Genomic DNA, 12,676 nt, shown 5'->3' on the forward strand with positions numbered 1-12,676 from the left:
CACGCCACTGCACTCCAGCCTGGGCAACAGAGCGAGACTCTGTCTCAAAAAAAAAAAAAAAAGGCTGGCTAAAAGCCTAAAATAATTCTAGACTGTAGCCAGTTAGAGTACATTTTTTTTTAATTCCAGATTTTTTAATCAAATAAAGGTAGTAAACTCTGTGGAAATCCCTATTTTAATTATATTGCAAGTTACATTTTAATTCTCTCAAAATTAAAGACGGTATATACAAATTACCTTTAAAACTTAAGAATCTGAATACCATGTGGCCAGGCTGGTCTTGAACTCGTGACATCATGATCTGCCTGCCTCAGCCTTCCGAAGTACTGGATTACAGGCATGAGCCACCGTGCCCAGCCTAGCCAGCCAATTTAAGATACACTTTTTGAAAGAAAAAAAAAAAATTGAGACGGATTTCACTTGTTGCCCAAGCTGGAGTACAGTGGTGCGATCTTGGCTCACTGCAACCTCCACCTCCTGGGTTCAAGCGATTCTCCTGCCTGTCTCCCGAGTAGCTGGGATTACAGGCACATGCCACCATGCCCAGCTAATTTTTTGTATTTTTAGTAGAAATGGGGTTTCACCATGTTAGCAAGGCTGGTCTCGAACTCCTAACCTCAGGTGATTTGCCTGCCTTGGCCTCCCAAAGTGCTGGGATTACAGGCATGAGCCACCACACCCAGCCACGAAATAATTTTTAAAATATCCAATATGCTTATATTAAATCAAAGAAACAAAATACCTTTTATTAGTTTATCTATCAGAAGGGGTGGAAGTGGGGGAGCAATTCCTGAACTTAAGATGGTGCCCGGCCCTATAAAAGAGGTTACCTGTGTGAACAGGCACCTCTCTGGCCCTTTCTACATCCAAAAAATGCTAACCTAATCGCTCGAATGACAAGTACAAGGAGGTATCAAGACTGAGTCTTGGTTGTCAGTTTTATCATCTCTTCTCCACCATGATGCAATCTTCCCAAGTAGTTACTATCGTGGTGCTTTAATGCTGAAACAAACCATATCAGGCCGGGCGTGGTGGCTCACGCCTGTAATCCCAACACTTTGGGAGGCCAGGCGGGCGGATCATGAGGTCAGGAGTTCGAGACTAGCCTGGCAAACATGGCGAAACCCTGTCTCTACTAAAAATACAAAAATTAGCTGGGCGTGGTGGGGGCACCTGTAATTCCAGCTACTCAGGAGGCTGAGGTAGGAGAATCGCTTGATCCCGGGAGGCAGAGGTTGCAGTGAGCCGAGATCGCACCGCTGCACTCCAGCTTGGATGACAGAGCGAGACTCCATCTCAAAAAACAAAACAAAACAAAAAAACCCTGTATCAGCTACATTTGATATAATTTTGATTCTCAGTAAAACATGGAGCAGTCTTTAGATGCTATATTGCAAAACTATCTACCCTGGTATGAGAAGTCTTTATTTGTAAAATCTTGCTCAGAACTAAAGCTTATATTGATTTACGTAAAACAAAATCATCACAAAAAAAGCTAGGTGCAATATGCCTTTAATCAATCCCTTTGTCCTGAAAAACTGAGTTAATGACCAAGGATAAAGCTATGAAAAATCAGTTCATGCTAAGCATAAATCCTTTCAGTCATACTGTATTTATAGTCAATACCAAATGGTAAATAAAGATAAATTGTAGTAAGAATTTACTCACTCTCTTCTCTCCAAGCAGGCAAAGTCAAAAGTAAACTGAACTTCAGAAGTGAACTTCAGAAGTAAAGTGACCAGGGTAAATAGGGGTGAGGGAGAGGTGCCCTCAGGGCAAGATTCTAAGAGTTTTAGCACAATTTGGTAAAGTTCTCTATCCCTTCAACCCTTCTAGAGAGTAAAAAATACTTAAAGAATAAATGTGCTTACAAAGTCTAATTTCCTTCAAATTTCAGTGCAATAGTAATAGAACACTATTAGAAATGTAAAAGGCTGGGCATAGTGGTGTGCCCCTGTAGTCCCAGCTACTCAGGAGGCCGAGGTGGGAGGATCACTTGAGCCCAGGGATTCAAGGCAGCAGTGAGCTATGATGGTGCCACTGCACTGCAGCCTGGGCAACAAGGCAAAACCTCGTCTCTAAAAAAATAAAATTTTTGGCCAGGCGGGGTGGCTCACGCCTGTAGACTTAGCACTTAGGGAGGCAGGCGAACACCTGAGCTCAGGAGTTCAAGACCAGCCTGGCCAACATGGTGAAACCACATCTCTACTAAAAATACAAAAATTAGCTGGGCGTGGTGGTGTGCACCCGTAGTCCCAGCTACTCGGGAGGCTGAGGCAGGAGAATCACTTGAACCCGGGAGGTGGAGGTTGCAGGGAGCTGAGATTGTGCCATTCCACTTCAGCCTGGTCAACAGAGTGAGACTCTGTCTCAAAAAAAAAAAAAAAAAAAAAAAAAATTTTTTTTTTTTTTTTTTTAATTTTAGAAAAAGAAACTAACAAGCCTCAGCTAAGTGCCATGGCTCATGCCTGTAATCCCAGCACTTTGGGAGGCTGAGGCGGGAGGACGGCTTGATGCCAGGAGACCAGCCAGGAGTTGAGACCAGCCAAGACGACATGGCAAAACCCCATCCCTACCGAAAAAACAAACAAAAAACCCTAATAAGCCTCCAAGGTAGAAAATAATGTTTGAGACGGAGTCTCACTCTGTCACCCAGGCTGGAGTGCAGTGGCACAATCTCAGCGCACTGCAACCTCCGCCTCCCAGGTTCAAGCGGATTCTCCTGCCTCAGCCTCCCGTGTAGCTGGGATTACAGGCGCCTGCCACCAAGCCCAGCAAATTTATTTGTATTTTTAGTAGAGACGGAGTTTCACCATGTTGGCCAGGCTGGTCTCAAACGCCTGACCTCAGGTGATCCGCCCACCTTGGCCTCCCAAAGTGCTGGGATTACAGGCGTGAGCCACTGCACTTGGCCACGGTTTTCTCCTTTTAAATGTCAAGAAAGCTGTCCCTGTTCCATGTCTTCCTTTTTAATTTCCAATTGTCCTATGCTTGTTTTCATCTTTTATTTAAAAAGAGAGGCCTGGCGCGGTGGCTCATGCCTGTAATCCCAGCACTTTGGGAGGCCGAGGCAGGCGGATCACGAGGTCAGGAGATCGAGACCATCCATCTTGGCTAACACGGTGAAACCCCGTCTCTACTAAAAATACAAAAAATTAGCCGGGCACGGTGGCGGGCGCCTGTAATCCCAGCTACTCGGGAGGCTGAGGCAGGAGAATGGCATGAACCTGGGAGGTGGAGCTTGCAGTGAGCCGAGATAGCGCCACTGCAGTCCTGCCTGGGCGAAAGAGCGAGACTCCGTCTCAAAAAAAAAAAAAAAAAAAAAAAAGAGAATCAGCAAGTAAGATTGAACTTTTACACTCCAATTTTCAATAAGTTCCTGTCTCTCTAATACACTCCCCAAGATACTATCTTTCCTAAGGCCCTAATAGTAGTCAACACCTAGATTACAGGCACTCTTCAGGAATCTGTGAACCTGGAGTGAATGCAAGTCAAAGGTAGAAAATAAGAACACTCTACATCTATACATAAAAGGCAGAAAACTTTAGAGGAGAAAAACACCTTGCGTGATTTCGAAAGAACTGCACATGCGTTAATTACAATCTTCCAAAGTCCATGGGGTTGGGGAGGAAGGGTTGGCAAAAAGGAGTCTGATGCAGAAAAAGACATTAAGTTAACTGAGAAAGTACACTTAACCCACTGACCTAGTTTCTAACAGAAAACCTGCTCATCTCTATGCTTTCACTCCAAGAGGTGAGTTCATTGTTAATTTAAGCAATTTCAAGTTCTAGCTGCGTATTATCTGGTATCTGAAGGAGATTTAGAACTTTTTCAAAAACAACTCAAGCTTATTAGAAATTCTAATCAAATTTCACATTTGAAATAAAGGTTACTATCTTTAAAAAAAGTTGGCCCGGCCGGGTATGGTGGCTCACACCTGTAATCCCAGCACTCTGGGAGGCTGAGGCAGGCAGATCATGAGGTCAGGAGATCGAGAAACATGGTGAAACCCCGTCTCTACTAAAAATACAAAAATTAGCTGGGCGTGGTGGTGCGTGCCTGTAACCCCAGCTACTTGGGAGGCTGAGGCAGGAGAATCACTTGAACCAGGGAGTTGGAGGTTGCGGTGAGCAGAAATTGTGCCACTGCACTCCAGCCTGTGAGACTCCACCTCAAAATAAATAAATAAATACGTAATAAAAAAAGTTTGTCAGTGTCAAACACAGCACTGCTTATATTTCTCACATATTTCTAAAACTGAGGGCTTATATTTCTCATGTACTTCCAAAACTGAGGGTTAGAGGGAAATTTCTACTTCTCTAGATTTATCTGGCTCTAGCTGAAGTCATTAGATATAAATGAACTGTTTTTTTCCAAAGAGTTTTTGGCTAAATTATGGTAACACTGCAGGTGATGGTTTCCTGGACAGAAATTTTGCATTGGTCAAGTGCTGGATTAGTTAAAACATGTTCCAATGCCTAAGTGAAGGAATTCTGGAGGGGCATACAGCACCTACAGTTTACATAGATGTGGCTTTGCCCAGGCAATTTCATTTACCAAATGGGTTGTGCCTCAATTAACCAGAACAGCATACCACCTAAGCATGAGATTATATTAAGGACAATAAATGTCCCCCATTTTAAAATGTAGCTTTTAAATACACATTTTAAAATGTACCTCAATTTCACCCGGCCCAAAGTTGTGAATATTCTTATAATAAATTCTCTGTAAGTTACAGAAATCCAATTTTGGGGGGATATACTGAATTACATTTAACAGACTGGGGAAAAAAGTACATTGGGGGTCTATCATGAGCCAGTTTATAAAATAAAATATTTGGAATAAGCATGACGGCTGTATTTAAAGCAGAATACTTCTATATAATCTACTTCCTTAATAGCCAATGAAAAATGAACTATAAAATCCTAAATACAAAGCTGAACTAATGTGTTTTTTCTCTTTATCGGATTTAAAATAGATTTCTTTCCCTCTGAGAAACTGAAAAGATTTTATGATTATGTAAGATACTGTATTTTACATATTAATACAATTTCTAAGGGGATCATTGGGATGCTGAATCTTACCTTATGCATATTTATAATACTGAAGATACCCTGGGTTCAAAAATATTAAAATGTCACTGTACTAGAGAATCAACATATGGGTATTTTAACGAATAATTTAACAATTTTGCTTTAAAAATCTTTTATGTACAAAAAAAGTCAAGCATAGGCTGGGCGCGGTGGCTCAAGCCTGTAATCCCAGCACTTTGGGGGGCCGAGGTGGGCAGATCACTTGAGGTCAGGAGTTTGAGACCAGCCTGGCCAACATGGCAAAACCCCATCTCTACTAAAAACACAAAAATTAGCAGGGCGTGATGGCACACACCTGTAATTCCAGCTACTCGGGAGGCTAACGCAGGAGAATCGCTTGAACCCGGGGGGCGGAGGTTGCAGTGAGCCAAGATCACCCCACTGCACTCCAGCCTAGGAGACAGAGCGAGACTTGTCTCAAAAAAAAAAAAAAAAAAAAAAAAGAAGAAGAAAAAATATATATATAGGTCGGGTGCGGTGGCTCACGCCTGTAATCCCAGCACTTTGGGAGGCCAAGGCGGGTGGATCACACGGTCAGGAGATCGAGACCATCCTGGCTAACACAGTGAAACCCCGTCTCTACTAAAAATACAAAAAATTAGCCGGGCGTGGTGGCGGGCGCCTGTAGTCCCAGCTACTCGGGAGGCTGAGGCAGGAGAATGGCGTGAACCCGGCAAGTGGAGCTTGCAGTGAGCTGAGATCGCGCCACTGTACTGCAGCCTGGGCAACAGAGCGAGACTCTGTCTCAAAAGAAAATAAATAAATAAATAAATAAATAAATAAATAAATAAAAGTATAATATGCATTTTGCCAAATATACGTTTACTTCATAAAATGTTTTCAATAAAACAATCATTGTTTTTTAAAAACCAAAGACCAAAGAAAGCAGTTGAAACTATTTAAATCTTCACATCACTGAAATTCAGAATGACAAATGTCAGGCCTTATCTGTTAACATGTGCAAAGACCATCAGAGCTAGTAAAAATACATGCCACAGACATTTGCATAAGTAAAAACTGAAACTGTAGTCTAGTTTTAAAACTAGGAATCCACTATAGATCAAATGAGTCATAAAAATCCTTAAATAACTATGTCAGAAGGACAAGATCCTTAAAATTTCAATTTCTTTGATTATTTCAGTGAAAACCCAAGATTTGTGCTTTCATATCAAAGTTTTCCCACACTTTATATGTATTTTTCAGTGCCATTAAATTTCCTAGGCTATGTTTTTTTTTTTTTTTGGATGGGGTGGGGTAGGGGATTGGGGGGAACAGGTTCTCACTTTATCGCCCAGCTGGAATGCAGTGGCACGACCGTGGCTCACTGCAACCTCGACCTCCTGGGCTCAAGCAATCCCTCCCACCTCAAACTCCCCAGTAGCTGGGACTCCAGGCATGTGCCACCACACCCAAATAATTTTTAAATTTTTTGTAGAGATAGGTTTGCCTACTTTGCCTAGGCTGTTCCCCAACTCCCGGGCTCAAATAATCCTCCTGCCTAGGATTCCCAAAGTGCTGGGATTATAGGCGTAAGCCACCCTTCCTAGCCCTTCGGCTATGTTTTGCTCATGTAAACACCTTAGAATTTTTACAACTCTGTAACATACACTTGCCCTTAGGCTATGTTTTGTTAATGCAAACAGCTTAGAATTTTCATAGCTCTTTAACAACTTCTGAATGACCCCAGCTGGGCCACAGGTTAACAGCATGCTTCCTGCACTTTAGGGTCTTCTCCCTATTCTATTAGCTGTAACAGGAAGTCCCAGATTGGGAAGCAGCTGCCCTGGCTTTCAGTCTGGACAGTGCCACTTGGTCTGGAATAAGATCCTTAACCTTTCTGTGCCTGTTTCCTTATCTATAAAATGGGGATAACATGTAGATGCATGGCCGGGCGCGGTGGCTCACCCCTGTAATCCCAGCATTTTGGGAGGCCGAGGCAGGCGGATCACGAGGTCAGGAGATCAAGACCATCCTGGCTAACACAGTGAAACCCCGTCTCTACTAAAAAAAAAAAATGCAAAAAAATTAGCCAGGCGTGGTGGCGGGCGCCTGTAGTCCCAGCTACTCAGGAGGCTGAGGCAGGAGAATGGCATGAACCTGAGAGGCAGAGCTTGCAGTGAGCCTAGATCGTGCCACCGCACTCCAGCCTGGGCAACAGAGTGAGACTCCGTCTCAAAAAAAAACAAAAAAAAAACCATGTAGATGCTACCTATATGTACGGTAAGAGCACTTAGTGCATGACCTAGCATAAATATGTGTGTGTGTGTGTGTGCTCGTGTGCACACGCAGTGTTCAGATAAACAGTATTGCTGCCTCTAAGGAACTCAGGAAATTTGGAAGCCTTGGCCTCTTCGATGATGGTCCCACAGAATACTTAGTACAAAAATTAAGACAATCTGGCCAGGCACGGTGGCTCACATCTATAATCCCAGCACTCTGGGAGGCCGAGGCACGAGGATCACTTGAGGCCAGCTCAAGACCAGCCTGGACAACAGTGAGACTCTATCTCTACAAAAAAAAGTTAAATATTAAAAAAGAAAAAAGTATACTAAAAAAAAGAAAAAAAAAGTTAAGACAATCTTATCTTCACCTAAGGAGAAAATCCAGTAGAGGACTACATAGATACTGCAGAAGGATAAACCCAAAGATTTCAGCACAGCTAGAGGACATGACTTGTGTCCCTAGAACGAATGGGGGCTTTTCCTTGGGTTGAGGCAGAATGCCCCCCTTCCCTACACTATTAAGTCACTGTTCAAATCTGTTACTACCAAAGGAAGAATTAAGAATCTCCACACACAAAAAATTAGCCAGGCGTGGTGGTGGGTAACTGTAATCCCAGCTACTCGGGAGGCTGAGGCATGAGAATTGCTGGAACCCAGGAGGTGGAGGCTGCAGTGAGCTGAGATCGCAGCACTGCACTCCAGGGCCAGAGTGAGACTCCTCTCAAAACAAAACAAAACAAAACAGGATTCCCCAGGGAAAAAGAGCAATAAAAACAATAGGAAAAAAATCAAAACATCAGAGACAAATGATTTACATAATTGATGTGGGGCTGATTATCACTAAACAAAAAATAAAAGAAATATATTATTGGCTGGGTGGGGTGGCTCACGCCTCTAATCCTAGCACTTTGGGAGGCCAAGGCGGGTGGATCATGAGGTCAGGAGTTCGAGACCAGCCTGGCCAAGATGATGAAACTCTGTCTCTACTAAAACACAAAAATTAGCCAGGCACAGTGGCGGACGCCTGTAATCCCAGCTACTCGGGAGGCTGAGGCAAGAGAATCGCTTGAACCTGGGAGGCGGAGTTTGCAGCGAGCCGAGATCACGCCACTGTACTCTAGCCTGGGCGACAGAGCGAGACTCTGTCTCAAAAAAAAAAAAAAAAAAACATACATACATATATATAATTTAGTTTCAATTATTTCTGCCACATCAATACATTGAGAATAAAAGACAAAAATCCACAAAACTGAATTCTCAGTTTCACAGCATTTTGGAGGAAAAAAAAAATATGTCAGGCTGCTGTTATTCAAAGGCGCAAATGGGTTTATTTTTCAAATGGCGTAGACAACCCTCCTTTGCAGATACTATATTTTTATAACCAGGTCTAATAACTAAAGCTGAGGAACTATTTAACATGAAAAGTGACCAACCAAGTTTTCAGTGTGCTTTCTAGAAAAAAGAGAAGATGCAAGAAGTAAACAGAGCCCCAGAGGTAACCATGTGATTAGAAACCAATTAAGTTAAGCAATTACTAAAAGTGCTCTATGACCTTTGGGCAAGAAAGGATCACAAGTGAAACTCTGATATAAAAATGAAAATGCTTACATGCAAAAAAAGGCCAAGGCTGTTTCAGAGAAAGACTATTTTTAAGAGAACTATTTGCATGGTAAAATGTGCCCAGGGATGGTTGATCAATGTAGATAGAAGAGTTATAGTCTACTTGTTTAGAAATGCCAAAATGATGTTTTTAGACATATAACATGTTTTCATTGTCAAATTTAGTTAGTATTCACAGTAAAACGGGGAAAACCAGAAGGTAAGAGCAGGGAAGAAAATCACCATTAGGGCCTATTGGTTTTCAAGAGCTATTTTGTACGTCCTTGCTATATTTTAGAGGAATAAGAAACTCTATTAATGTATACCACACAGAACTCTTCTCAATGCCAATTTCTGCATGTATTACTTAAATTTATTCTTAAAAAGAGATCTAGCCTGACTCGGTTCCGATTTAATTGGTGAAATGAAAAGAAAAGCTACAGCAAACATGTAATATTTTGCATAAAGTAATTATGCTTCAACTTTAAAAGTACTTTTAAAATAAAACTGTTCTACTACCTACGTGGTTTATCTTTCACCCACAAAATGTATTTTACAAAACCTAAATGCACAACAAATCAGGCTTCTTATACATAAAGTACTCTTATGTTATTCATTCTTGAATAACATAAGAAATAACAAAATGAAGTTATTCATTCTTGGCTCTTAAGTCTGTGAATCTTATCTATAAAGACATACACTGCCTTAACTAAATGATGAGTACTGTCTATTGCTTTCAAACGCACTAACCTTCTCAAAAACGCTGGTTGGGGTCATCAAGCAAAACCGGATATTCTGAATGATGGTATCGGTATGTCTCCAGCGTCTTCTATCATGCCGCAGCCAAGACTGCACAGCCTCGTACAGCTCTATCTCTGGGAACCTGCTCAGATGATCATTATCCAAATAAGACATGAGCTTCTCAAAGCTCAGATAGGACAGAAAGTCAGGCCTAGACATGAGTGGCACAAAGTTGTCTAGCAGAAAGGCGTCTAACTTCTCCCTGACTCCCTCGATGTTTACGCCGAAATCATCTAAGAGTCTCATAATTTCTGCACAATTTTCTAGGCAGATCTTCGCTAAGAGAAAAGAGCAGCAGAACTTCACCACTTCTATAAGTTGAACATACATGGCAGCCTGAAGAATCTCATGAACGGTATTCATACTCAGCTCTATAGTTCCATAGTACATAAATTGCAGGACATGGCTGAAACCGGTAGCTGTTAGACCTTTTAAATGAATTTTGTCCTGATCTCGTTCCCTCATGTCTGCAGTAAACATAATTCTGAAGTAATCACTCTGGGTGGCCAAGAGTGCTTTATGGGCCTGGAACTGATGATCTTCAATAACCAGAGTGACATCAAGAAGCAATCCCTCCTCATACAGTGCTCTGAACCCAGCAGAGACACTGGTGTCGTGGATGGAGGAACAGAATCCTTCCACGTCCCCTGCCATGAATCACCTGGAAAAAATCAAAGACAACAATGTTAAACACTTCCATGCATTCAGAAGAAAATATTAACTTAGAGTTTTAACAATTTTTGCTATTATCTCAATTCTACTGACTAAGTCCAAAATGTACAAGTCCTTTGGGAGAAGACAATCTAAAGGTTTGCAGACTAATATTTCTGGCTTCCCCATCTAAGGAAAAGAATCTATTAAAGATACATCAATAGTTCATGCCTATAACCCCAGCACTTTGGGAGGCCAAGGCAGGAAGATCGCTTGAGCCCAGGAGTTGGAGACCAGCCTAGGCAAGATGGCAAATCCCTGTCTCTACAAAATAATAACAATAAAAAAAAAAGTAGCTGGGCATAGTGGCACATTGTCAGCAGCCCCAGCTTCTTCAGAGGCTGAGGTGGGAGATTCCCTTCAGCCCACGAGTTTGAGGCTACAGTGAGCTATGATAGCACCACTGCACTCCAGCCTGGGCAACAGAGCACGACCCTATCTCTTAAAAATATATATGTCGGCCGGGCGCGGTGGCTCACACCTGTAATCCCAGCACTTTGGGAGGCCGAAGTGGGTGGATCACCTGAGGTCAGGAGTTCAAGACCAGCCTGATCAATACGATGAAACTCCAACTCTACTAAAAATACAAAAAGTAGCCAGGTGTGGTGGCATGCACCTATAGTCCCAGCTACTCAGGAGGCCAAGACAGGAGAATCGCTTGAACTCGGGAGATGGAGGTTGCAGTGAGCCAAGATCACGCCACTACATGCCAGCCTGGGAGACAGCAAGACTCCATTTCCAAAAAAAAAAAAAAAAAAAAAAAAATATATATATATATATATATATATATATATGTATCAAACAATGGTAAATTGTTATCTTACAAATAATATATGCCTATTCCATTGATTTCATATTGTTCATCAAATATACTTTAAACAGGTTCCAAAATAAGCAACATAAAAATGATTTCACAGCCAAATACTAAATAATGAGAAAAGGGACAAAAATGAAACTAAAAAGTATACCTGAAAACTCCTAGAAATTTACCTAAAGGAAATATTCAAATAAATAGGCAAGTTGTACACAAAGGTTTTTCTATCTAGGCTTATTATTTAAAAATCAGAAACTATTCAAAAGTCCAATAACAAATTATTAAAACATGATACAGTCCTACAATAAATTATCAATTTAAAATGATGTCAACAGTTTAACTATTTTTACAAAGAATATTTATCAGATATTGTATGAAAAAAAAACAAGTGACTTCAGTATACTGAGTACATCTTCGAAAACTAAATATGCATATATTTGTTAGATGAGAAAAAGTCTGGAGAAATATATACCAAAATAACGTCCCTGGGTAGTAGGTTTTCAGGAGAGGCTTTCTTTTCATTTACCTCATTACCCTTACTTTGAAAAACAATAATGATGAAATGCTTATATATTTAAAAATACAAATCTATAATTTTAAAGGAAATTAAACCAAATGTTTCCATATCAGAGAAATGAAAGTAAAATAGAGAACTATAATTAGATATCTTAAATACAGTGGAATAAACTAATTCAGTCTATTTTTTTGTTTTCGGAGTCTTGCTCTGTCATCCAGGCTGGAGTGCAGTGGCACAATCTCGGCTCACTACAACCTCCGCCTCCCGGGTTCAGGCGATTCTTGTGCCTCAGCCTCCCGAGTAGCTGGGACTACAGGCACCTGCTACACGCCCAGCTAATTTTTGTATTTTTAGTGAAGACAGGTTTCGCCATGTTGGCTAGGCTGGTCTAAAACTCCTGACCTCAGATGATCCGTCTGACTCGGCCTTCCAAAGTGGTGGGGTTACAGGCGTGAGCCACTGTGCCTGGCCACTAATTCAGTCTACTGGGTTATTTATGAAGCAAATTAATTTTCTCCTTTTCACATACCCCTACCCCAGACCATCTATCTTCTTAATTCTCATCCTTACACAGCTCCCAGCTTCCTCCCCAATGACCCATCCTCCATCCCTGAATTCTCTCCCAAATCTTTCCACTGTGCCCTGTGGAACCTTACTTCAACGTAAACAAAATCCCCTACATGCTCAGGTTGGTCACAGAAAGTTCTCTCCTCAACCTGATTTAAATGAGACATAGTTTTCCTAAAAGTCACAGCTTCCAGGCCTCCTGCCTCCAACCTCTAGCTCTACTCCCACGCGTGTTAGAAAAAAAAAAAAAAACTTTTAGAGCTTACAGCCCTACTTTCCAAGTCTTCTTTCTCTTAGCTTTCTATTTATTGTTCTTTTTCTAAAACTTGGCCTTTTGCTCAGATAAAAATCC

The 12,676-nt window shown here is 41.5% G+C and overlaps 1 protein-coding gene across 3 annotated transcripts in view; it reads right to left on the minus strand.

Annotated features, from left to right (window-relative positions):
- Positions 1-12,676, minus strand: part of KLHL15 (kelch like family member 15) — a 42,560-nt gene that overhangs the window by 11,667 nt on the left and 18,217 nt on the right. For all 3 annotated transcript variants that reach the window (XM_054677048.2, XM_016943822.4, XM_016943821.3), the window contains one exon: positions 9,665-10,376. In XM_054677048.2, coding sequence (XP_054533023.1) covers positions 9,665-10,369 — 705 coding nt within the window. In that variant the 5' untranslated portion in view covers positions 10,370-10,376. The remainder of the gene's footprint in view (positions 1-9,664; positions 10,377-12,676) is intronic.

This window comes from Pan troglodytes, chromosome X (assembly GCF_028858775.2).
Source record: "Pan troglodytes isolate AG18354 chromosome X, NHGRI_mPanTro3-v2.0_pri, whole genome shotgun sequence".
NCBI classification, from domain to species: domain Eukaryota; kingdom Metazoa; phylum Chordata; class Mammalia; order Primates; family Hominidae; genus Pan; species Pan troglodytes.